Source organism: Triplophysa dalaica, chromosome 7, assembly GCF_015846415.1.
Source record: "Triplophysa dalaica isolate WHDGS20190420 chromosome 7, ASM1584641v1, whole genome shotgun sequence".
NCBI lineage: Eukaryota > Metazoa > Chordata > Actinopteri > Cypriniformes > Nemacheilidae > Triplophysa > Triplophysa dalaica.
In genome coordinates, this window is record NC_079548.1 from 27,580 (window position 1) to 49,144 (window position 21,565).

The following is a 21,565-nucleotide window of genomic DNA, read 5'->3' on the forward strand; positions in this document are numbered from 1 at the left end:
AATTGTTCCAAAATGAATTGCTCATGTTATTATTATTTAAGAAAACTCCTCGAGGAAGCATAGGGCCTCATCATCAGTCTTCCAGCCAACTCGATTTTCAGTGACTCTCATCATCTGGTCTCACGGCCCTCATCTCAGCTTCAGTGCACAGTCTCCACATCTGTCTTGGCCTGCCCGCTCCCTGTGGGTTCTACTCCAGTATCTGTTTGTGTGACATTTTCATGGCTCTAATGGAGGGTCTGGCCTATCCAACTCCATTTCCTCTTGCCTATTTCTTTGTCAATAGGCAGTTGGTTTGTTGGTTTCCACAAGCTTGAGTTGAAGCGGAGGGATCTGTTGATCAAAGTTTGGAGTTTGTTTGTGGCGGTCTTCGTCAGTCTCCAGTGGTCTGTGTCATGAAGCGAGGTGAACAAACACTGAGTTTCAGAGTAAGTTTTGAGTTGACAAAACCAGACAAACTCCAGCTGGATTAGATCAGGTTCAGCTGTAGCACAACACTTGCTATAAACTTTCTGTGTCAACTCCAGTTTGATCCAGAGTTTGTGAGGCACGAGCACCTGAAAGTGTGACACGTGAAGCAAACAGCCAATCACACGGCATCATCAGTTTGACTGACATCACGCCACTATCAGCACCATTCACTTTTCTGTTGAAGATGACGAGATCATTATGAAACGTGTCATGAACTGAAACACATTAACAAGGCAGAAATAAACCCGTCTGCAGTGAACGTTTCACAAGACAACAACTGACTATATCAATACTTGATTATAAAAGTTTACAAGATCTAAAGATAATATGTATACTGCATTACTTTAAAATGCTTTATTTATTGAAGTTTGTTTTTATACAAATATAGTTATATTAATTTAAATGCTGCGTTTTAATATTTATTAACTAATACGAATTATCAATTCATGCAATAATTATATGAACATGTTAGAAATTATAATAAATAAATGTAAATACACAATACAAATAAACACTTCGCATCTATCACTTTAAAATTGTTTTATATGCAGTGAGAGATACGAGGGGAGTGGCTCATACACGTCAGTTTTCTCAGAGCTGATTGGTCGTTTTAGTTTGCCATAACTAACCCAGAATAAATCCTGCTCCGGAGCAGTGTAGCCATGTAGCGTAAGTTACCATGGCAACGAAACCCCTCAAAACCAATCCACCTTCTTGAGCCTTAAAACTCTGCATATGCTCAAACTAAACGCAGGCTTACCTGGGAAAAACACAAACCATCTTTGTGATACAGGTCACAGGTTTCAGATCCATACAACAAGACTGCCTTTACGTTGGTACTGAAGATGCGGACTCTGTCATCCTCAGAGAGCACCATCGAGTTCCAAATGGAGCATAAGGTGTTGAAAGCATGTCTTCTGATGTCATCCTCCGCTCCTCCCTCCTAATTTACCACACTGCCCAAGTAAATGATCCTGTCAACATCACTGATGTCCACACCATGTAGTTGGGTTTGGTCCTGTTTTAGGCTGTTTATTCTCATGGTTTCTGTTTTATTGATGTTTATTTTGAGGCCAACTTCCTTTGCTTCCTCTACAAGCCGATCTTGTTCACTGTGTGACAATAGGCAGATAATTTCTGTGAAATCGAGGTCCTCTAGCTGTTGAGTGAGGGAGCAGGGGATGCAGGTGTTTGCATTGCTGTGGACATTTTCAATATCCAATCAACTACAAGGCAAGGCAAGGCAAGGCAAGCACATTTCATACACAAGTGCAATTCAAGATTACATAAAATGATTGACAGAAAGAAATAAAATGTATCTTTAAAGTGCAAATGATTTAAGATCACAAAAACTTTAGATTTTTAAGAAACAGTAAAACAGCAATAAAATTGATTAAAAAAGGTTAAAAGAATAAGAGCAAAATAAAAATAGAAATAAATTAGAAATAAAAGTGCAGTTGATGTAAAGCAGCACAGTGCTCAGGTTGTGAATGCACAGCTAAATAAGTTTGTTTTTAATCTGGATTTAAAAGTAGCTTCTGTTGGTGAACGTCTGATGTCTTCTGGAAGCAGATTGGCATAATGACTAAACGCTGACTCGCCCTGTTTTGAGTGAACCCTTGTTATCTCTAACTGACTTGATCCTGATGATCTGAGAAATCTGTTTGGTTTATATTCAATGAGCATATCTGAGATGTATTTAGGTCCAAGACCATTGAGTGATTTATAGACAATTAATAATACTTTGAAGTTGATTCTAAAAGTAACTGGTAACCAGTGTAAGGACCTGAGGATTGGAGTGATATGCTCAGATTTTTTGGTTCTGGTCAGAATCCTGGCAGCAGCGTTCTGTATGAGCTGCAAGCAGAAAGCAGAAAGTTGCTAGGTGACAGCAAGCAACCTGCCTAACTCCAGACTGCTCTTCAAATGGTTGGGTAAGTTTTCCTTTGTCTACAACCTGGCATTTCGATTGGCTGTATAACTGCTGGATGATAGATGGATCCCATAGTCTGCCATTAGCTTCTATACATCTTCTCGAAGTCCACAAAGACTCTATTTACATTTACATTAAGTCATTTAGCAGACGCTTTTATCCAAAGCGACTTACAGGTGGGGTTAGCAATGAATTGGGACAGCATAAGTACAACAAAAGCATAGGTGCAATCAAAAAAAGAAGACTGGTCTCAATGGCGGAGACTGCCATTCCAAGGACCACTCGATGATCATGCGCAGTTACAATATGGTCTAAACAAGACTTATCCTGAAGGTATCCATCTGGCTCATCTCTCCGTCAAGAGACTCCTTCAGTCTTTCCTGCATGATGATTTTGATAATGTTATATGGAAGATGAATCCTTCACAAAGAGTCAAATTTAGTTCAGCTGTTGCTGATACCGCTAAAAGAACAAATGTGTACATCCCACTCTTACCCTATACTGTAGAAACAAAGGGTCTCACTCACTAAGCATGGGTACACACATACTTGTGTGGGAAACCTGCGTACAAACGTTTTCACGAACAAATCTTGATTCACTTAAACATTCATACTAAAATTGATTATAAATATAAGAAAAAAACATAGGAACTGCTGAAAGCACACGTTGGTAAAAATCACCAGTCTCTCTCTCATTCTAAGATCAAATGACAAAATATATGTTTCATCTTAGGATAATAGTTATATACTTATATATATATAATTACACTTAGAAGTACATTTAATTTTACAATGATTTCATCATATACAGTGAAAGAGTAGGTAAAAAGCTGCTTTAGACTGTAGTTCAAGCAGCGAGGTTTCTCTGAATAACAGCACCTATAACAGCTGCCTAACAAGAACTCTGTAAACTGTGTGTCTGTATAAAAGGTGTTTTATTGCGTATGGAAACATTTTATCTACTTGTGTTTGATGGATTCTATTGGTGGGAGGGTAATTCCTATTGGAATAAAACGCAATACAAAGAGGAATTTAAGAGACAATTCTAATTCACAGATTCATTGTTTTCAGCAGGGAGGCTATTTAGCAACAAACCACAGTATCAACAAATTTACAATTTTCTCTACATAGTTACTATACTCCTATTAAGCTACATTTACTAAAACCAGGGAAATAAAAAATGTACCAGTTTCATTATAGTAGCTATAACTTATGTTTGTAGTTAATCTATGGTAATACAAATGGTAATAAATCCAACAAACACATGCTTCTAAACTTTACTATATACTGTATAAGAACCTTACAATACTTACTGGTAAACTGCAGCCAAAACTGGTAAAGGAATAAACTTAAAGCAAAACACCGCTCATGAATACACATAGGCCTAGAGCGTCTGAGGATAAGTAGGCAAAATGATCATACAGTATTATATCTAAACGAAAAATATATGTGCTAAACATAAAAAGCTCTTAAAGGAGTTGCTCGCTGCAAAATTTGCCCCCATTGACTTTCCATAGTGGACTAAAAAAGACTATGGAAAGTCAATGAGGTTATTTTGAAGTGAACTACTCATTTAATACCACTGATCTGTACTTTCCCTCAGGTTAGGAAGTTGTGTACTTGGACTACTCAACTCAACTTTATTAGGGTTCGAGCCCGAAGGGCTAGAAACCTATTGTATTTTATATAGCGCTTTTTACAATTTTCAATGTTACAAAGCAGCTGTACATGAGACACATTGAATATAAGTGAAACAACTAAAGTCATATACCTGTAAAAACAAGAAAAATGTGAAACATAGAATACAGACATACAAATGCTCCCCACACACACAAACACTCTCGCACACACACACAGTGAAAGCACATATTGGCGATAGAGGATAGAGAACCACAGGTCAAATATTAAATCACGTAGGAGATTGGGAGCATATAAGAGAACGAGCGACCGGACTGTCGAGGAGAGAGGACCGGGCCCGAACATGTTCGTATTTGTATTTATGTTCTACTGTGTTGTTGTTCGCCGGCGGTCGTCCGTGAGGGGCCGCCGGCTGTTATATTACTTTAATAAATGTTTTAGAATGTCTTCCAGTTCCCGACTCCATCCTTCCCTACTTGAATCTCTCTATAATGATTTTTTTTAACACGACTTGATAAAAAAAACAAGCCCAAAGTCTCAGATTATTGACTGACTTGGGAACTATGATTGGCGCCCCCCCCCGTAGCCCAACCGCCCCCATATAGAAAACACAACAAATAGAAAATCCAGAAACAAGTTGAAATACCTTTGGAGTCATTCTTGATATATTTAACATCATATGAAGATGAAAATCAGATTTCCATCGATAACAGAAGCATAAAGGTTTCCTTTAACAGAAACACTTTTCCAACTTCTTTGTGTAACAGATATAAAATTCTGAAAAGATAAATAACAATCTGAAAACTAATGAAACAAAGGAGCAAAAAGTAGCACAAGTTAAAAAAGCTTATGTTCCGACATTCACAATAAAATAGGGCTGAAACTAATGATTATTTTCTTCAGTTTTTTTATTAATCGGCTAAACATTTTTTATTTGATGTTTTGCTTATGATTACTTAAGAACCCCTAAATAAGGCTATTTATTGTACTCTTTGAAAAGTGAGTTTCAGTTATGTAGTTAAGGCATTTAAAACCTTTAACAAAAAAGTTTGCCCTGTTTTAAACAATAACACTTCTTTATATATCCCAAATATAAGTAACAATCGAGTTGTATCCCATTAGAGATGTACTGTTGAGGAAATAAACTTATTTTGATCTTCAATGTAAGACAATTAGATTATTATTATTCCCTTTCATTAAACAAATAGTATTATTAACAATATTTATTATTGTCAGATTAAGACGATCACATGACATACTCGTGTTGTATAACCCAAATAAACAAACGGGCTTTGCTTTTTTACACTTAGGTCTACTTTAAAACGAATGCCCAGTGAAGGATTGGAATTAGAAAACACGATTTAAGGACTGTAGGAGATGGCACACTTTATCCAGGTGGACTGAGTCAAACACAGTTCTGATCTTGTTGATTATTTACTGTGAATGAGTGTGGTTTTGTTTAATGCACGCACACTAACGTAAACGTGGCCCGCAGGTTTCTCGCACCTCTTCAATACTTCCGCTTGCGTCATCTCTGGCAGCACTCTTAAAGGGGCCATGCACGCAAACCGTTTGTACACCTAGTTTGTGGTTCATTAATATTTAATAAAAACACAATAACAAAATATGTTAAACATACCTTTCTGTTCATTTATAATAAAACTTTAATTGAAAAACTAAAGGATAACAGTTTTTCCCTCACTTTAAAACATTTTTAGTATGGGGTTCACATTTTATGAAAATATCATTACAGTTAAACAAAGACAAACTCACGTACATTAAACGCAGATTTTTTTAAATTGAAAAATGTCATCTTGCTGTTGTGTCTGTCATCTGTCAATCATTGCGCTGTTTCATACATATATATTCATTGAACTTGTTTAAAATGCAACTAAAGCGTTTAAGATTTTTTCAATATATATTTTATTATTTAACCCGAGCTCAAGGTGTATGTGATGTTTATTTATCGTTTAGACACTCTATGATCTTTGACTGATCGTAGCGCTCGTTTGAAGCAATGCATCACACATAGTTGAGCATACAGATGATAAGAGCACACTTTAACATCTTTCCTCTTCTATTCATCTCTTTGACTTCTTCGAGCACGATCAGCCGTGTGGTAGTGTGACGTTTATATAAGTTTAGCGGAGAGGTTCCAAGGGTTGCCAGATTTGCGTAAAAACTAAAATCAGCCAAATGGCCATTCTTAGCTAGCCGGAAAAGCGTGAGCTTAGAAAAACTGAAATACTTAGCAACTGTGAAAGGTCCGCAGAACTCAAGCCAGAAAAATTGTGCGTGCAGGAAAACCGCCACATAGAAACGACTTATGGACCTTTTTTTAAATAAAGTGGAGTAAAAAGTAGAATATTTGTCTTTAAAATGTGGTGAAGTTAAAGTCACTAGTGCTCAGGTACACTTTTGGAGTATTATTTAAGTACAGTACACGTCCACCGCTGGTAAAATGTGCTACAATGCACAGAGTGAAAAGCTCGATGTCAATCAAACTGAAACCAAAAGCATATTTGAAGACCACTGTCACATTCTGCTTGAATAAGAATCCACACGTTGCTTTGTGGAAAAGCAGAAGATTTATTCAACATAAGACATGCTATGGACAGTCAGCGGCCACGTTTGGATTGGGCACCCCGACCCCGACCCCTCCCTCCTCGAAATGATCCACCCTTGACCTTCTTCCTCACTCCAGTTGACTGCTCTTCATCATCGGCCGCTTCGTCTCTGGAATTACCTCTTTTTCTCTTGTCTCCTTGTTCTTTCATTTCCTGGAAGAAAGAGAAAGAAAGATTCATCAATTCAACACTCCACAAGAATCTTTGAGCAGGTTTTTCATGAAGAGAGGAACTTACGATCCGTGCAAATCTCTGCGCTTCGCTCACTCGCTCCATCAGCATCATAACTTCCTCTTCCTGAGTGGGGAAGACGGGCAGTTTTTTACCAATCAACGTTTCTATTCGCTGGAAGAGCTCAACATCATACCTGTGTAAACAAAACACACGCAAAAGATCTCCACATTAACATGAATTCCTCACTGTTCATTGGTTATCATGACAATTCAACAGTCTTTTATCAAACTCAACACTAACAAACAGACCAGTTATTAAATCTAACGTCTACTGACTGTGTGACAAATGTGATGGAATTTCCAGATCTTCCCGCTCTCGCCGTGCGGCCCACACGATGGATGTAGTCCTGAAGAAGAAAACAAACACATTTTCACTTTCAGAAAAACATCAGAGAACATCATGTGAATGTGTGTTTGGGGCGGGGGCTCAGTACCTTCGAGTGTGTTGGGATGTCAAAGTTGATAACGCAATCCACGTGTGGAATGTCAAGTCCACGAGACGCTACGTCAGTGGCCAGCAGCACAGAGCGAGACTTTGACTTGAATTTGTTAAGAGCTCCAAGACGTTTACTCTAAACACACAAGCATTAACAACACAACATTCACTTTTATTCTTTTTTTTTCAAATCCGCTTACAAGTAGGAGAGAATTGAACATTTTGTCAACGCCCTAAACCCTAATGCTAGTATAGATCATGATGCTGAGAGGAGAAAAGCTCAAGCATGAACAACCTGATTTTCAAAAGTTCCAGTGATGTGCGAGGCTGAGGAACGACACACGGGCTGACAGTCTCGCTCTCCTCGGTGTGTCAGTGAGTCTTTACTCTCTCATGCCCCACCATTGTTCTCAAGTTTAAGTTTGAACAATTTGCTGTTTTATAAGTGTATTCATTTAAATTGATAATTGCAGGAAAAACTAACCCTATTAGGCAAGATACATGTAACATTTCATGCCTGTAAGCGGCACATTCGCACATTAACCCATTCCACAAAGAAATCCATGTCTGCTTGCGTCAGCCACGAACTGCCTATTCATTGGTAAACGTTTACGAGTCGCACATTTTTAACCAAATCAGAATAAGGATAAAGTTAAATCCTGCCGATCAGGAGTGGACTTTAGACTTGAGCTCATGCATGCATAATAGTCCTGTGCGCAATACCTGCGAGTTGTAGACGCAACACGTGGCCCTTTGCTTTTCGTCCGGTGCGCACTGACGTTTAGAAGTCTCAAGATGGAGATTCTTAATGTCGAGGACAGCATTGCATATTTCACATGGCCTTTTTAAAGCTGATGAAGTGAACTAAAGACTAATTTAAATGCTTATTAACATCAACTTGGAGGAGAGCAAATGTTGTAGGAAGTTTTGATCAAAAGAACTGTTAATTCACTGGTCACACATAAAATTAAGGGGAAGTTAATACATTAAGTTGATTCATTTAGACGGAGATGTCAAAAGCAGGCTTTGAAGAAAAGTAAAGGATGTCTGTTCTCCAGTAAAGGTTTGTGTCTGACTAACCCATCGCATCATTAGAACCTCTCACTTTCTGCTGCAAACTTTGAATTATGTTGACTGAAACTCTCTTCCATTTCACTAGTGAAGCACTGATAGACAGCCTGTATCTCCACTTTATCAACATGCGCAGACATATTTCAGTCATCATAACGGTAAACACGCCTGTTTCTTGTTCAGTGATGCATTAAGAAACGTGCCGGCAGACGCAAGCAGACAGCTAGCTTGTGTTTTTGAACATCTCATATAAGGACCGCAAAAGACTCCGATGACAAGCAAATAAAACAGACGTCATTACTTGAGCCCTGTGGTATTTTGAAACCTCTGCGTCTTTAATCAATATTCACTCATTTCATATTCTGAATGGGTTTAACGTGCTGTCGTTTATCATTTCATTAAGTATGGTGATGTGTGTGTCTGTCTGTGTGTGTGTGTGTGTACCTGACACATCTGTCCATGCAGAGGAATCGCTGTGATGCCGAGGTTTCTGAGCAATAGTGCCACCCGTTGAGTGTTGTTACATGTGCTGCAGAATACCATGAAGGAATTTCCAGCCAGTTCGTTGAGAATAGAAACCAGATAACGATCCTAAAACACACACACACACACACACATTAGCACTTGCACAACTTACTTGATCATGAAACTTATTGGAAGTGACTTTATGAAAAACAATCGGCAGAGTACAACTGAGGTCTAACCTATTTTAGCAGATACAATTCAAGAAGAGTTAACAGAGCTGATGTTTGTATATTATATTTATACTTGTGTTTATTCCAACATAAATCACCAAGCATACTATAATAAAAGTGTGTAACCTAAGCCCCTATACCCTAAGACAGAGCGCTGTTTGAGAGGATATCCATTTTTATTGGTGTCTAAAATCCTAGAGGAAATTATTGAGTGCACAGAAATAACAAGTTCACTCACAAGCAGCTGCTAGATATCGATCATAATATTTCTGTTTTCATTGGCTGATTCAAGTCCACTATATTAGTCAATGAATAGTGAATGAGGGTCTTATTAAACAGATAGTCCTGACTTTACTGGATTTACACAAGTCCACGTTCACTATTATTATAACTGATGATATTTAGCTATTATAACACATGATTGATATTTAACACAATGATTCTTTTCTTTTGTTGCAGTTTTCACTAGAGGTGCTCCGATTGATTGGTCGCCGATCATAATCGGCCGATAATCACTTTGGGAAGTATGATCGGCGGTCTCTAAAAAGGCCGATCCAGAAAAGCCGATCAGATGACGCAAAATTGACGAGACATTTATTTTACGCGATATGAAAATGGCTTCACCGGTCTGGCAATTCTACAAGGTGTGTGAAATAGACAATGTTTTATCAATCTGATGCGTGTGTACTATGTGAATTCCACGATGCGAGAAGCACCCAAAACATTTTTACACCAACAACCTCTTTTGACGTTTGAGGGTTAGTCATGTAAAGGAGTGCGACTAGTTTTCAAAGTTAGCCTCGCGCAAAGTGAGCGGGCAGTTCAGCAGCTCGAGCGCAACTCAGATGCAGAGATCGCGTCAACCGAAGATTCATTTGTTCTACCAGTGATAGAAATATCTGAAGGCAATCGTCATTTTGACGGACTACAATAAAGGCGATTTGTAATTCCCCTTTTTATCATTTCGTGTCATTAGAACGTGATCGTGAAGAACGTGATTGTGAGCGGAAGGAGGTAGACTATCGCGAAGGGACGTGCGTTTCTATTCATGATCTTACTCTCAAATGTCTGCTCAGTTTTGCTAAACGCGCATGTGGTCAACAGAGACTCGAGATGCATCCATCACTCCCCGCATACACACAGGCGCGCTGTGGTGCCGTCTTTACAGAGTTTTTACTTCATAAAATAGCGTCTTTTTGTATTAATAATAGCTTTCAGTGAGTGGATAAATTTCTCTGCGTTTTCTCTGTTCAGTGAAGCAGCACATATATGTGAAACCGGACAACAAAAGAAGTCTTATTGGTACATTTTTGGAAAATAAGATTTTTACATAATTTGAAAGCTGAATAATTACAGTTGTGTTCAAAATTATTCAACCCCCACTGAAATTGATTGTTTTGGTCGGTTTGACATTGATTATGATCATTCAGTCATCCTGCTTACAATTAAATCAAAGAGGCACGTGTAGGTCAGACAAATATAACATAACATTTATAATGAAATAACCACAAATGTCTTTTCTGAGCTCACATCATTATCAGTTTTATTCAACCCCCAAGTGACATTCAATCTTAGTACTTAGTACAACATCCTTTTACAGTTATAGCAGCTTTTAAACGTGAAGCATAGCTTGACACAAGTGTCTTGCAGCGATCTACGGGTATCTTCGCCCATTCATCATGGGCAAAAGCCTCCAGTTCAGTCACATTCTTAGGCTTGCGCACTGCAACTGCTTTCTTTAAATCCCACCAGAGGTTCTCAATCGGATTTAAGTCTGGTGACTGCGATGGCCACTTCAAAATGTTCCAGCCTTTAATCTGCAACCATGCTCTAGTGGACTTGGAGGTATGCTTGGGATCATTGTCCTGGTGAAAGGTCCAACGTCTTCCAAGCCTCAGGTTTGTGACGGACTGCATCACATTGTCATCCAATATCTCCTGGTACTGAAGAGAATTCATGGTACCTTGCACACGCTGAAGCTTCCCAGTACCTGCAGAAGCAAAACAGCCCCAAAGCATGATTGACCCCCCGCCATGCTTCACAGTAGGCAAGGTGTTCTTTCCTTGTTCTTCCTCCTCCAAACATAGCGTTGATCCATGGGCCCAAACAGTTCTAATTTTGTTTCATCAGTCCACAGAACACTATCCCAAAACTTCTGTGGTTTGTCCACATGACTTTTGGCATACTGCAGTCGACTCTTCTTATTCTTTGGGGACAGCAAGGGGGTGCGCCTGGGAGTTCTGGCATGGAGGCCTTCATTACGCAGGGTGCGCCGTATTGTCTGAGCAGAAACTTCAGTACCCACATCTGACAAATCTTTTCTCAGTTCCTCAGCAGTGGACTTTTCTCCACTCTACGCTTCAGGTAGCGCACAGCAGTCGAAGTCAGCATCTTCTTTCTGCCACGACCAGGTAGCGTTTCAACAGTGCCCTTTGCCTTGAATTTGCGAATGATGCTTCCCACGGTGTCTCTTGGTATGTTAGACATCTTTGCAATCTTCTTATAGCCATTGCCCTTCCTGTGAAGAGTAATCACCTGTTCTCTTGTCTTCCTGGACCATTCTCTTGACGTCACCATGTTTGTAACCACACCAGTAAATGTCTAGAAGAGCTACCACAGTCATTTTAAAGCTGCCTAATTGGTGCTTATTAGGCTTTATTGCTGCTCCCTGATATCCACAGGTGTTTTCAATACCTGATTGAAAACACTTCATTGAACCTCTGTTCTTCAGAGTGGTAGTCTTTAAGGGGTTGAATAATTATGTCAATGAAGAATTCACAAAAGAAACATTTACTACTGTATTACAAAACTAATTGATGTCATTTTAGTTGCATATGGTTCTTTAAGAAGTCCTTGTAGGATTTCATTCTGAATACAATTACAAATGTACACTAAATTCCCTAAAACCATTTACAGCATTGGGGGTTGAATAATTTTGAACACAACTGTAAGCTTTCTATTGATGTATAAGTTGTCATGATATGATCATATCTGGCGGAGATATACCCGTTTACAACTCTGGAATCTGAGGGTGCAAAATATTCAAAATATTGAGAAAATTGCCTTTGAAGTTGTTAATAAAAGGCCCTGTTAAATGCCATCCACTCACAAAAATAAAGTTTTGATATATTTAATATATTGAATTTACAAAATATCTTAATGGAACATGAGAAAATTCGATCATTTTGACCCATACAATGTATTTTCGACTATAACTAAAATATTCCTGTGCTCCTTAAGACTGGTTTCGTGATCCAGGGTCACATATGACCAAACCACAGCTTTCTTGTGAGTACAAAACACCTTTTACAGGCACCTGTCATTGTTATTGTATGGACATAAGAACATAAACATTTGCTTGTAATTAGATTATTATTTTATGTCCGACAACAGAAACATTGAAAATAAATGAAAAGTCTAAATCTAGCTAGGGATGCACCGATCCGATACTCTGGATCGGAATTGGGGCCGATACGGGTCTTTTTTGCTGGATCGGGTATCGGACTGACGGGTTCTCTTCAGTCCGATCCGTTGCGATACCCGTGGATGTTACTCTAAAGCTTCATAAAGGACTAACTATCAGGAAATTACCATAAACGTTGTCATGCACTGTATTCGATGTCATGTATCTTGATAGCTTTATGCGAGGAATAAACCAATATAGCATAAATAAATAAAAATTGACCTCCGCTGGTGCGGTCATCTGTCAATCTCAATCCAGCATGCGTGTGTCCGGGAACAGTCAGGACGTTACTCGTTCCAAAGTTTTCAATATACTTCATAATCACTAGATAATAGATTGTGGTTTTGTTTAAAATGCATTTTGCCGGAGACAGCAATCGCTGAGGTTAACGTTATTAGATTCAAGCACTGGAAGCGGTCTATGTTATGCGTCATTCATACATAACTTTAAACTTTAGGATGGATTCAATGTTCTATGATTTAAACACATAACATATATATTCTCTTTGTGTTATAACTGTTTTGAACTTGGGAATCAAATATCAAATAACAGGATCATCACCATCCGGGATGCGCGTGAGTGAAGCGGGTGCATTAAGCGCATCATTCTGCGTCCAATGCGCATGACTTTAAATAACGTAGAAGCGAATGTATTAAGCGCATCATTTTGTGTCCAGGATGTGCATGAGCGAGTTTGGAGACTTTTATATTGTGATAGCTTTGTGTAATAAACGGAGATTTATTTGTTAAACATTTTGTAAGTATCTGTGCTTTATGAGACCACATTTTTGTTTTGTTTGTATTTTTAAGTTTAATACAGCACTTAATTACATTTAAAAAAATCATACTTTTAAGTAAAAATACTTAAGTAAAGGAAAATGGTAGATTTCAATGTACTCATGGATTTAAAGTAAAAAAAAAAACCATTTATTTATGGACTGTAGTGGAATAAGTATGATGTGCTTCATACTGTAGGAAAGCATTTTTTGTCCAAAGTACTCTGATATAGTACAGATATTTTAAAATGTACTTGAAAGTAAACATGCTTAACTATCCACCTCTGGCAATAAAAGTTAAAATATGCAAGTCTACTTTGATCATGAAAAACAGTGCAAGTATCGGATCAGAATCGGAATCGGCAGATACGCAGAATTCAGATATCGAAATCGGATCGGAAAGGAAAAAGTAGTATCGGTGCATCCCTAAATCTAGCGCAACCTCTCCTCAGCTGTCAGTAACGGAGACATTTTTAAAGCATCAACCCTACTGCAAGGACAGTAAGAAGCATAAAGAAATATCAGATTATCAGATAAAATAATGTAATAACACGATACATTTTAAATTGGTTATAATTATTTACAACTACATATAATGCATTACAACACACATTATGAATATTAATAATGCATTTTACCCTTTAATAACTCTTTATAATGCATTATACATAAACCAAATATGTTACTTACTAATATTCATTAGTTAATTCATGACACTTTCTCTTTTGGTACTCAGAAAGCTTCAAATAGTTCCTATAATCGGTGATTGGTATCGGCCAATACAGCTTTCGGTGATCGAGGATCGGCTAAAAAAACCCTGATCGGAGCACCCCTAGTTTTCACCCTTGATTGAGAACATCACCAATAGCTCTGAATCATTTCTACACAAACCTTGTACTTTGATGGAATAAAGATGTAATACTGCTGCAGTTTTTCTACAGTGGCGTATTTGCTGGACACAGAACATTTGACAGGATCTAGTAGAGCCGCCCGCTGGAGCTTTTGAACCTGAAACAAGAGGCACAAGAAGAGTTCATTCAAGTTCATTTCAATACTACACAATGTACATGACTAAGAAAGATCATAACACTCGCAGCGGCACGCTCACAACATCTCGCTGCGTCAAACTCTTTCTACCTTTTTTGTCATTGTTGCTGAAAAGAGGAAAGTCCGTCTCTCTCGAGGAATCACTTTTAGTATCTTATCCACCTGACAACAGAGAAACACTCAGCGTGAAAGATTTGTCATTAAACTCATGGGTCATTCTCACAAAACTAAAGATTTGAGTTATAAAACATAAATAATCATAAACATAATTGTGTTCTCAACCTTGCACAAAGCATCATTTTAACAATTAATTATGTATTTTATAACTGTTCCTGCTGAAATTATCATTACTGTAACGCGTCCTGATTTGTCTGAGTGCACAATATGTTATAATTTAAACAAAGTAAGATTAAAATATTCGTAAAATAACAACAACTGGATGTACTTCTAGATGTTCACATATGACAAAAAAATCATTGACGGAATATTAATATTGAATAAAGATGAAGAAATGGTTGAAGAAGAAGTGTCCACGACTGATAATCTCATCCTCTGTAACATTTAAAGGCCGTTTATCATTTAAGTTAGTCTTGGGACAAGGCTTACAGCCGCAGTGAAAACAAAATGATTGAAGTTTTTTTCCTTTTGTTAAAAATAAGTCAATAAAGTGATATGCTCCTACGTTCCAATATAGAAGATCTAATCGTTCAAAACTGACCGTCTGCATGTGCGCTCAAACAAATCTAGAAATCTAACACCGCTACCAAACCACCGAAACCAACCGCTATTGGTTATTTTAAAAGGGGGAGGAGCCACACAAAATTTATCACGCTCTCCGCATTTTTCAATTGAGATCATGTCCCAACATCAAATAATGCTGCGTGTTCCAAGGCATCTCAGTGGGGCTTTAAGCCCTGTGCGGGACAACGCCCCTTACTGTTTACACACACAAAGATACTAATGTAAGGCTGGTGCCAAGGTTTCCGCACCAAAAGGGCATCATATCCCGGGAAACACAGAACTTCATCCAATACAATGAACTCCCCACAGAGTTTGCATCTCCATCTCAGACAGCTTATAACAATGAATGATGATTACCAACTCACACCTTTACATCTGTTCTCTTCTCCCCCTCTCATCTCTCTACAACTGAACTCAGAGCAATTCAAAGCTCACCCATGAACTGGATTTGACAAATACCATATCTTATAAGAATAAAGAATCTTCATATGCATATTTGGTATCATTTGAAATGTCTCAGTGCGATTGGTACAATGGTCTCATATCCACAGCAGTAGAGCAGATCATAACATAGCTTTGAGGCTTTAAAGATATTCTGCTCACTGTTGAGGTTGTGTCTTCATGCAAATTCCCATTTGTGGCCTGATCAGACCCAGGACAGAGTCCTTTACAATGTAAAGTGTTGTTGTGTGGAGGAAGGGTATTCTGGTCTGGGTATTTAAGGGAAGCTGGCAAAATGTTCTGGGGAATTCTCACTATGATGAACCCCATGGTGCTGTGTGTGAGCCTTCAGACACACAGAACTGTGTTTTTTCCGAACACATCTTTTTCTACTGTCAGGTATGCGTCTTAGACTCGTAGACTAATCTTTGAGGGTTTGATGTTTTGTTTTTGTATTCTCTGAATTGAATTGAATTGTAATTGGCAAGAAACATTTACCTGACTAATAAATTGCCATGTTTGAGTTTGTTCTGCAATATTCTGAGTTTATGAACTTTAGTAGATCACGTTATATCCTTTGTTAGCGCAAATCTACGTTCAGGTTAGTGACGGACTAAAATCCTCTATTAGGTGGAGTATTGGGGCACGCCAGCTGAGATTTTAGAGCTCCGGCTAACTACTTGGCATTAGTTAAGTGTACTTAGACCGTAGGGGCCAATGTTTCCCTTTAGAACAGCACATATGTTGTCTGACCAATCTAAATGAGAGAAGTCTCAAACCTCTGGTTATTGGAATATTATTCCTAACTAAGTGTACATAGGAAACTATGGTATGATTATACAAAGCTACCATCAGAGGAAATAAGATTGGTCTATTTATCTCTATGGAGTGGTCATGACCTCTGGTTAGAAATAATCATTACTTTGATTAAGTTTTTATAGTCTAAGGGAATTAGATAAAATAATGCTTTCTGAGTATTACTAGTCATAGAACCTCTGGCAGTGACCAAGACTGACGAGTTTGTGACCGTGAGATCCGCGTGTAACGGCCGGCACGAGACTCTAAGTATGAATCGGATGAAGGAGTGTAATTTAGAATAAGGCAGAAGAATCAAACCTTTATCCAAATTACATAATTATTAATGATAAAAGTAAAACTAAATTAGAAGTCGAAATATTACTAAATGGAGTCAGATAAAACGATAATAATCAAATGAAATATGTTTTCATTCAAACGGTTTTCTCACTAAACAAAGGAAAGACAAGAGCACGTGTGAAGCCTTCGCCACGCCTCTGGATACCGTCATTGGACCAGCGGGTGGTCCCTTACACTAACATCAAGTTCATTTATAGAGCACTTTCAAAACCATTCTGAAGTACATCAATATTAAACTGATGCTACAACACTACAACAGTAAAATCACCAAATCAACACCTACTACAAAGTAGCCCAATCAAACGTCAAGAGGCTGAGAAAATGGATAAAGTCTTCAATTGCGTTTACTAAATGTCCAAACTTTGAGATAATTTGGAGAGAGCAGAGGCACCTCAGCTGAGAGCGTGAAACAGTAACAACAAACTCTGGAGGACTGTGATGAGATCAACATCTTATACACAAGCATCAGCACTTTGTGTTGTATTCTGAATGACACAGATAGCACAACAGGGCTTATATCATCCCATTTCTTATCTTTTGTTAAAAGTCTCTAGCAGCATTAAGAACATAGTGAAGACGAGCTGTCAAAGATGTACTTAACCCAAATATAAAGCATTACAATAATTCATCCTCGTAGAAATAAAAGCATGTATAACAATTTGATGTTTAACATAAACTTTGATATTATGTGAAGAAACACAACTATCAGAGATTTCTTGATATTTTTCTAGTTAGAAGTTTAGTCTTGTCTCGCTTTGTACACAACTTTTTTCAATCTCATTACATTTCTGCTTTTAAAAAATGTCACATGAATAGATTAGATTAGATTAGATTCAACTTTATTGTCATTACACATATACAAGTACAGTGTAATGAAATGTAGTTTAGGTCTAACCAAAAGTGTAATTAGCAAGTGCAGATATACATTGTGAATAAATACAGATACAATATTAGGAAAATACTAGGGATGCACCGAAAGGAAAATTCTTGGTCGAAAACCGAAAAAGAGGAAACCAAGGCCGAAAGCCGAAAACCGAAACACCGAAAGATATTTGGCCAATTATTAGTACCCTTGCATTTATGGCTATTACTGTGTACTAACTTTACTAAAATCAAGGCATTGTAATTGCATAATTAAAGTTTCAAAGAATAAATCAATTACAAATTATGCAAATATTTATTTAGCACATTTCAACAATGCACAGTATAAAATAAAATTAAACTAAGATGTTTAACTTGACCCCACTCATGTGTATATTAAATAATAATGTACAGGGTACTGGCCTGCTGAAAAGTTGTACAATTAAATGTTCTCTCATGAAAACAAAGTGCATTTAGGTCAAGTGCATTTTACATTTTCTCTGTAGGACTACAACAAGAAAGTCTATTCAGAACAAGTGCAACTGCTTAAAGATACAACAATATTTTCTCTGTAGGCCTTCAACATAATAGTGTATCCAAACAAAGACTCCCTGTTGAAGTCTATAAAAATACTGTACAAAACCGTTGGAATAAAACGAAAGTAATGAAAATGGTGCAGCGCACATTTAAAGAACGAGAGCTCTGCCATTATCACAACACGAGGAAACATTACGGACAACAACTAATAAGCAGTGAAGCAAGTTTTAAGTTGTTTATCATGTGCATAGTGTCTGGACTTTTGATCATCTCTTGTATATTTTGCGATCGCGGTCCGGCTCGCGTGAGCAGTGGAGCGGGCATAACTCCTGGTGCTGTATATGGGGAGCTCTGTCATCTCACGAAAACATTGTATAAAAAACTTGAAATGTGCATTAATACTTCTTCATTCTTCATGTTATGTAGTTTACTTTGATAGGTGAACTGTCTTTACCGCGTCCCAGCGCGACATCCGACGGGTTTTCCCAAATCGCATCACATGTCTAGTCAGTCAAATGACAACGACACGCAGATCGCTTCACGAGCATATCACGCTGAAGGGAAACGGGTGTTTACAAATTGCCCTCATTGTAATCTGCCAGAATGACGGCGTCACTGGTAAAAAAATCTGTCAATGACAAAGAATCTTTCGGATTACGCGACCTCTGGTTCACACACATAAAGGAATATTGGTCGCACTCTAGAGCCCTGAGGGTGAATGAAGTTTAGGAGACGCTTTAGTGCTGCGATTAAAGGAATAACGTCCGCTACAGATGCATCAAAGGAGCGGTATCTGTTTGTGTCATCACAACATTTCGGCCGTATTGTTTCGGTGATAAAAGTCTTTCGGCCGAAAACCGAAAATGCCCTTTTGGGCCATTTTCGGCCGAAAATTTTCGGTGGCCGAATATTCGGTGCATCCCTAGAAAATACTAGACAGTGGGCATCTACTATGAAAATACTTTACAGAAGGAATGTGCCATGGAAATATGAAAGTCGGTATGTACTTTGAACAATATATACGGAAGGCTATAAACTGTGAACATTAATGTACAGGTGGTTATGAACAGATAACAATATAGACTATACAATAGTGCAAGTGACTTGAGTGTGCATTAATTATAGACATAGCTATTAAAGTTACAGTGCAGTAGATGAGTTAATGAGGTTATTAAAGGTACAGTGCAGTAGATGAGTTAATGCAGTTATTAAGGTAACAGTGCAGTAGATGAGTTAATGAAGTTATTAAAGTTACAGTGCAGTAGATGAGTTAGTGCAGTTATTAAAGTTACAGTGCAGTAGATGAGTTAATGAGGTTATTAAAGGTACAGTGCAGTAGATGAGTTAATGCAGTTATTGAGGTAACAGTGCAGTAGATGCGTTAATGCAGTTATTGAAGTTACAGTGCAGTAGATGCGTTAATGAAGTTATTAAGGTTACAGTGCAGTAGATGAGTTAATGCAGTTATTAAGGTTACAGTGCAGTAGATGCGTTAATGCAGTTATTGAAGTTACAGTGCAGTAGATGCGTTAATGAAGTTATTAAGGTTACAGTGCAGTAGATGAGTTAATGCAGTTATTAAGGTTACAGTGCAGTAGATGCGTTAATGCAGTTATTGAAGTTACAGTGCAGTAGATGCGTTAATGCAGTTATTGAAGTTACAGTGCAGTAGATGAGTTAGTGCAGTTATTAAGGTTACAGTGCAGTAGATGAGTTAGTGCAGTTATTAAGGTTACAGTGCAGTAGATGAGTTAATGCGGTTATTAAGGTTACAGTGCAGTAGATGAGTTAGTGCAGTTATTAAGGTTACAGTGCAGTAGATGAGTTAATGCAGTTATTGAAGTTACAGTGCAGTAGATGAGTTAGTGCAGTTATTAAGGTTACAGGGCAGTAGATGAGTTAATGCAGTTATTGAAGTTACAGTGCAGTAGATGAGTTAATGCAGTTATTAAGGTTACAGTGCAGTAGATGAGTTAATGCAGTTATTAAGGTTACAGTGCACTTTCCTGAATAATGATCTTTTCAAATATACTTCATTAATGTCGTATTATTTACAGTCTCTCGCTGAAGTGAGTCCACACCTCACATTTGAGTCAATATTTGATGATATATTTTGATATTAAGGTTACAGTGCAGTAGATGAGTTAATGCAGTTATTAAGGTTACAGTGCAGTAGATGAGTTAATGCAGTTATTAAGGTTACAGTGCAGTAGATGAGTTAATGCAGTTATTGAAGTTATTAAGGTTACAGTGCAGTAGATGAGTTAATGCAGTTATTAAGGTTACAGTGCAGTAGATGAGTTAATGCAGTTATTAAGGTTACAGTGCAGTAGATGAGTTAATGCAGTTATTGAAGTTATTAAGGTTACAGTGCAGTAGATGAGTTAATGCAGTTATTGAAGTTATTAAGGTTACAGTGCAGTAGATGAGTTAATGCAGTTATTGAAGTTATTAAGGTTACAGTGCAGTAGATGAGTTAATGCAGTTATTAAGGTTACAGTGCAGTAGATGAGTTAATGCAGTTATTATGGTTACAGTGCAGTAGATGAGTTAATGCAGTTATTAAGGTTACAGTGCAGTAGATGAGTTAATGCAGTTATTGAAGTTATTAAGGTTACAGTGCAGTAGATGAGTTAATGCAGTTATTGAAGTTATTAAGGTTACAGTGCAGTAGATGAGTTAATGCAGTTATTAAGGTTACAGTGCAGTAGATGCGTTAATGCAGTTATTGAAGTTACAGTGCAGTAGATGAGTTAGTGCAGTTATTAAGGTTACAGTGCAGTAGATGAGTTAATGCAGTTATTAAGGTTACAGTGCAGTAGATGAGTTAATGAAGTTATTAAGGTTACAGTGCAGTAGATGAGTTAATGCAGTTATTAAGGTTACAGTGCAGTAGATGAGTTAATGAAGTTATTAAGGTTACAGTGCAGTAGATGAGTTAATGAAGTTATTAAGGTTACAGTGCAGTAGATGAGTTAATGCAGTTATTAAGGTTACAGTGCAGTAGATGAGTTAATGAAGTTATTAAGGTTACAGTGCAGTAGATGAGTTAATGAAGTTATTAAGGTTACAGTGCAGTAGATGAGTTAATGCAGTTATTAAGGTTACAGTGCAGTAGATGAGTTAATGAAGTTATTAAGGTTACAGTGCAGTAGATGAGTTAATGAAGTTATTAAGGTTACAGTGCAGTAGATGAGTTAATGCAGTTATTAAGGTTACAGTGCAGTAGATGAGTTAATGCAGTTATTAAGGTTACAGTGCAGTAGATGAGTTAATGCAGTTATTAAGGTTACAGTGCAGTAGATGAGTTAATGCAGTTATTAAGGTTACAGTGCAGTAGATGAGTTAGTGCAGTTATTAAGGTTACAGTGCAGTAGATGAGTTAATGCAGTTATTAAGGTTACAGTGCACTTTCCTGAATAATGATCTTTTCAAATATACT

The 21,565-nt window shown here is 37.6% G+C and overlaps 1 protein-coding gene across 1 annotated transcript in view; it reads right to left on the bottom strand.

The window, feature by feature from the left end:
• Positions 1–4,995: 4,995 nt before the first annotated feature.
• ddx47 (DEAD (Asp-Glu-Ala-Asp) box polypeptide 47) overlaps positions 4,996–21,565 on the bottom strand; it is a 33,734-nt gene continuing 17,164 nt past the window's right edge. Inside the window, exons 6-12 of the mRNA XM_056751952.1 lie at positions 14,479–14,550; positions 14,233–14,349; positions 8,853–8,999; positions 7,336–7,473; positions 7,178–7,248; positions 6,906–7,035; positions 4,996–6,821 (exon numbers count right to left, since the gene is read on the bottom strand). Coding sequence (XP_056607930.1) covers positions 6,660–6,821; positions 6,906–7,035; positions 7,178–7,248; positions 7,336–7,473; positions 8,853–8,999; positions 14,233–14,349; positions 14,479–14,550 — 837 coding nt within the window. The 3' untranslated portion in view covers positions 4,996–6,659. The remainder of the gene's footprint in view (positions 6,822–6,905; positions 7,036–7,177; positions 7,249–7,335; positions 7,474–8,852; positions 9,000–14,232; positions 14,350–14,478; positions 14,551–21,565) is intronic.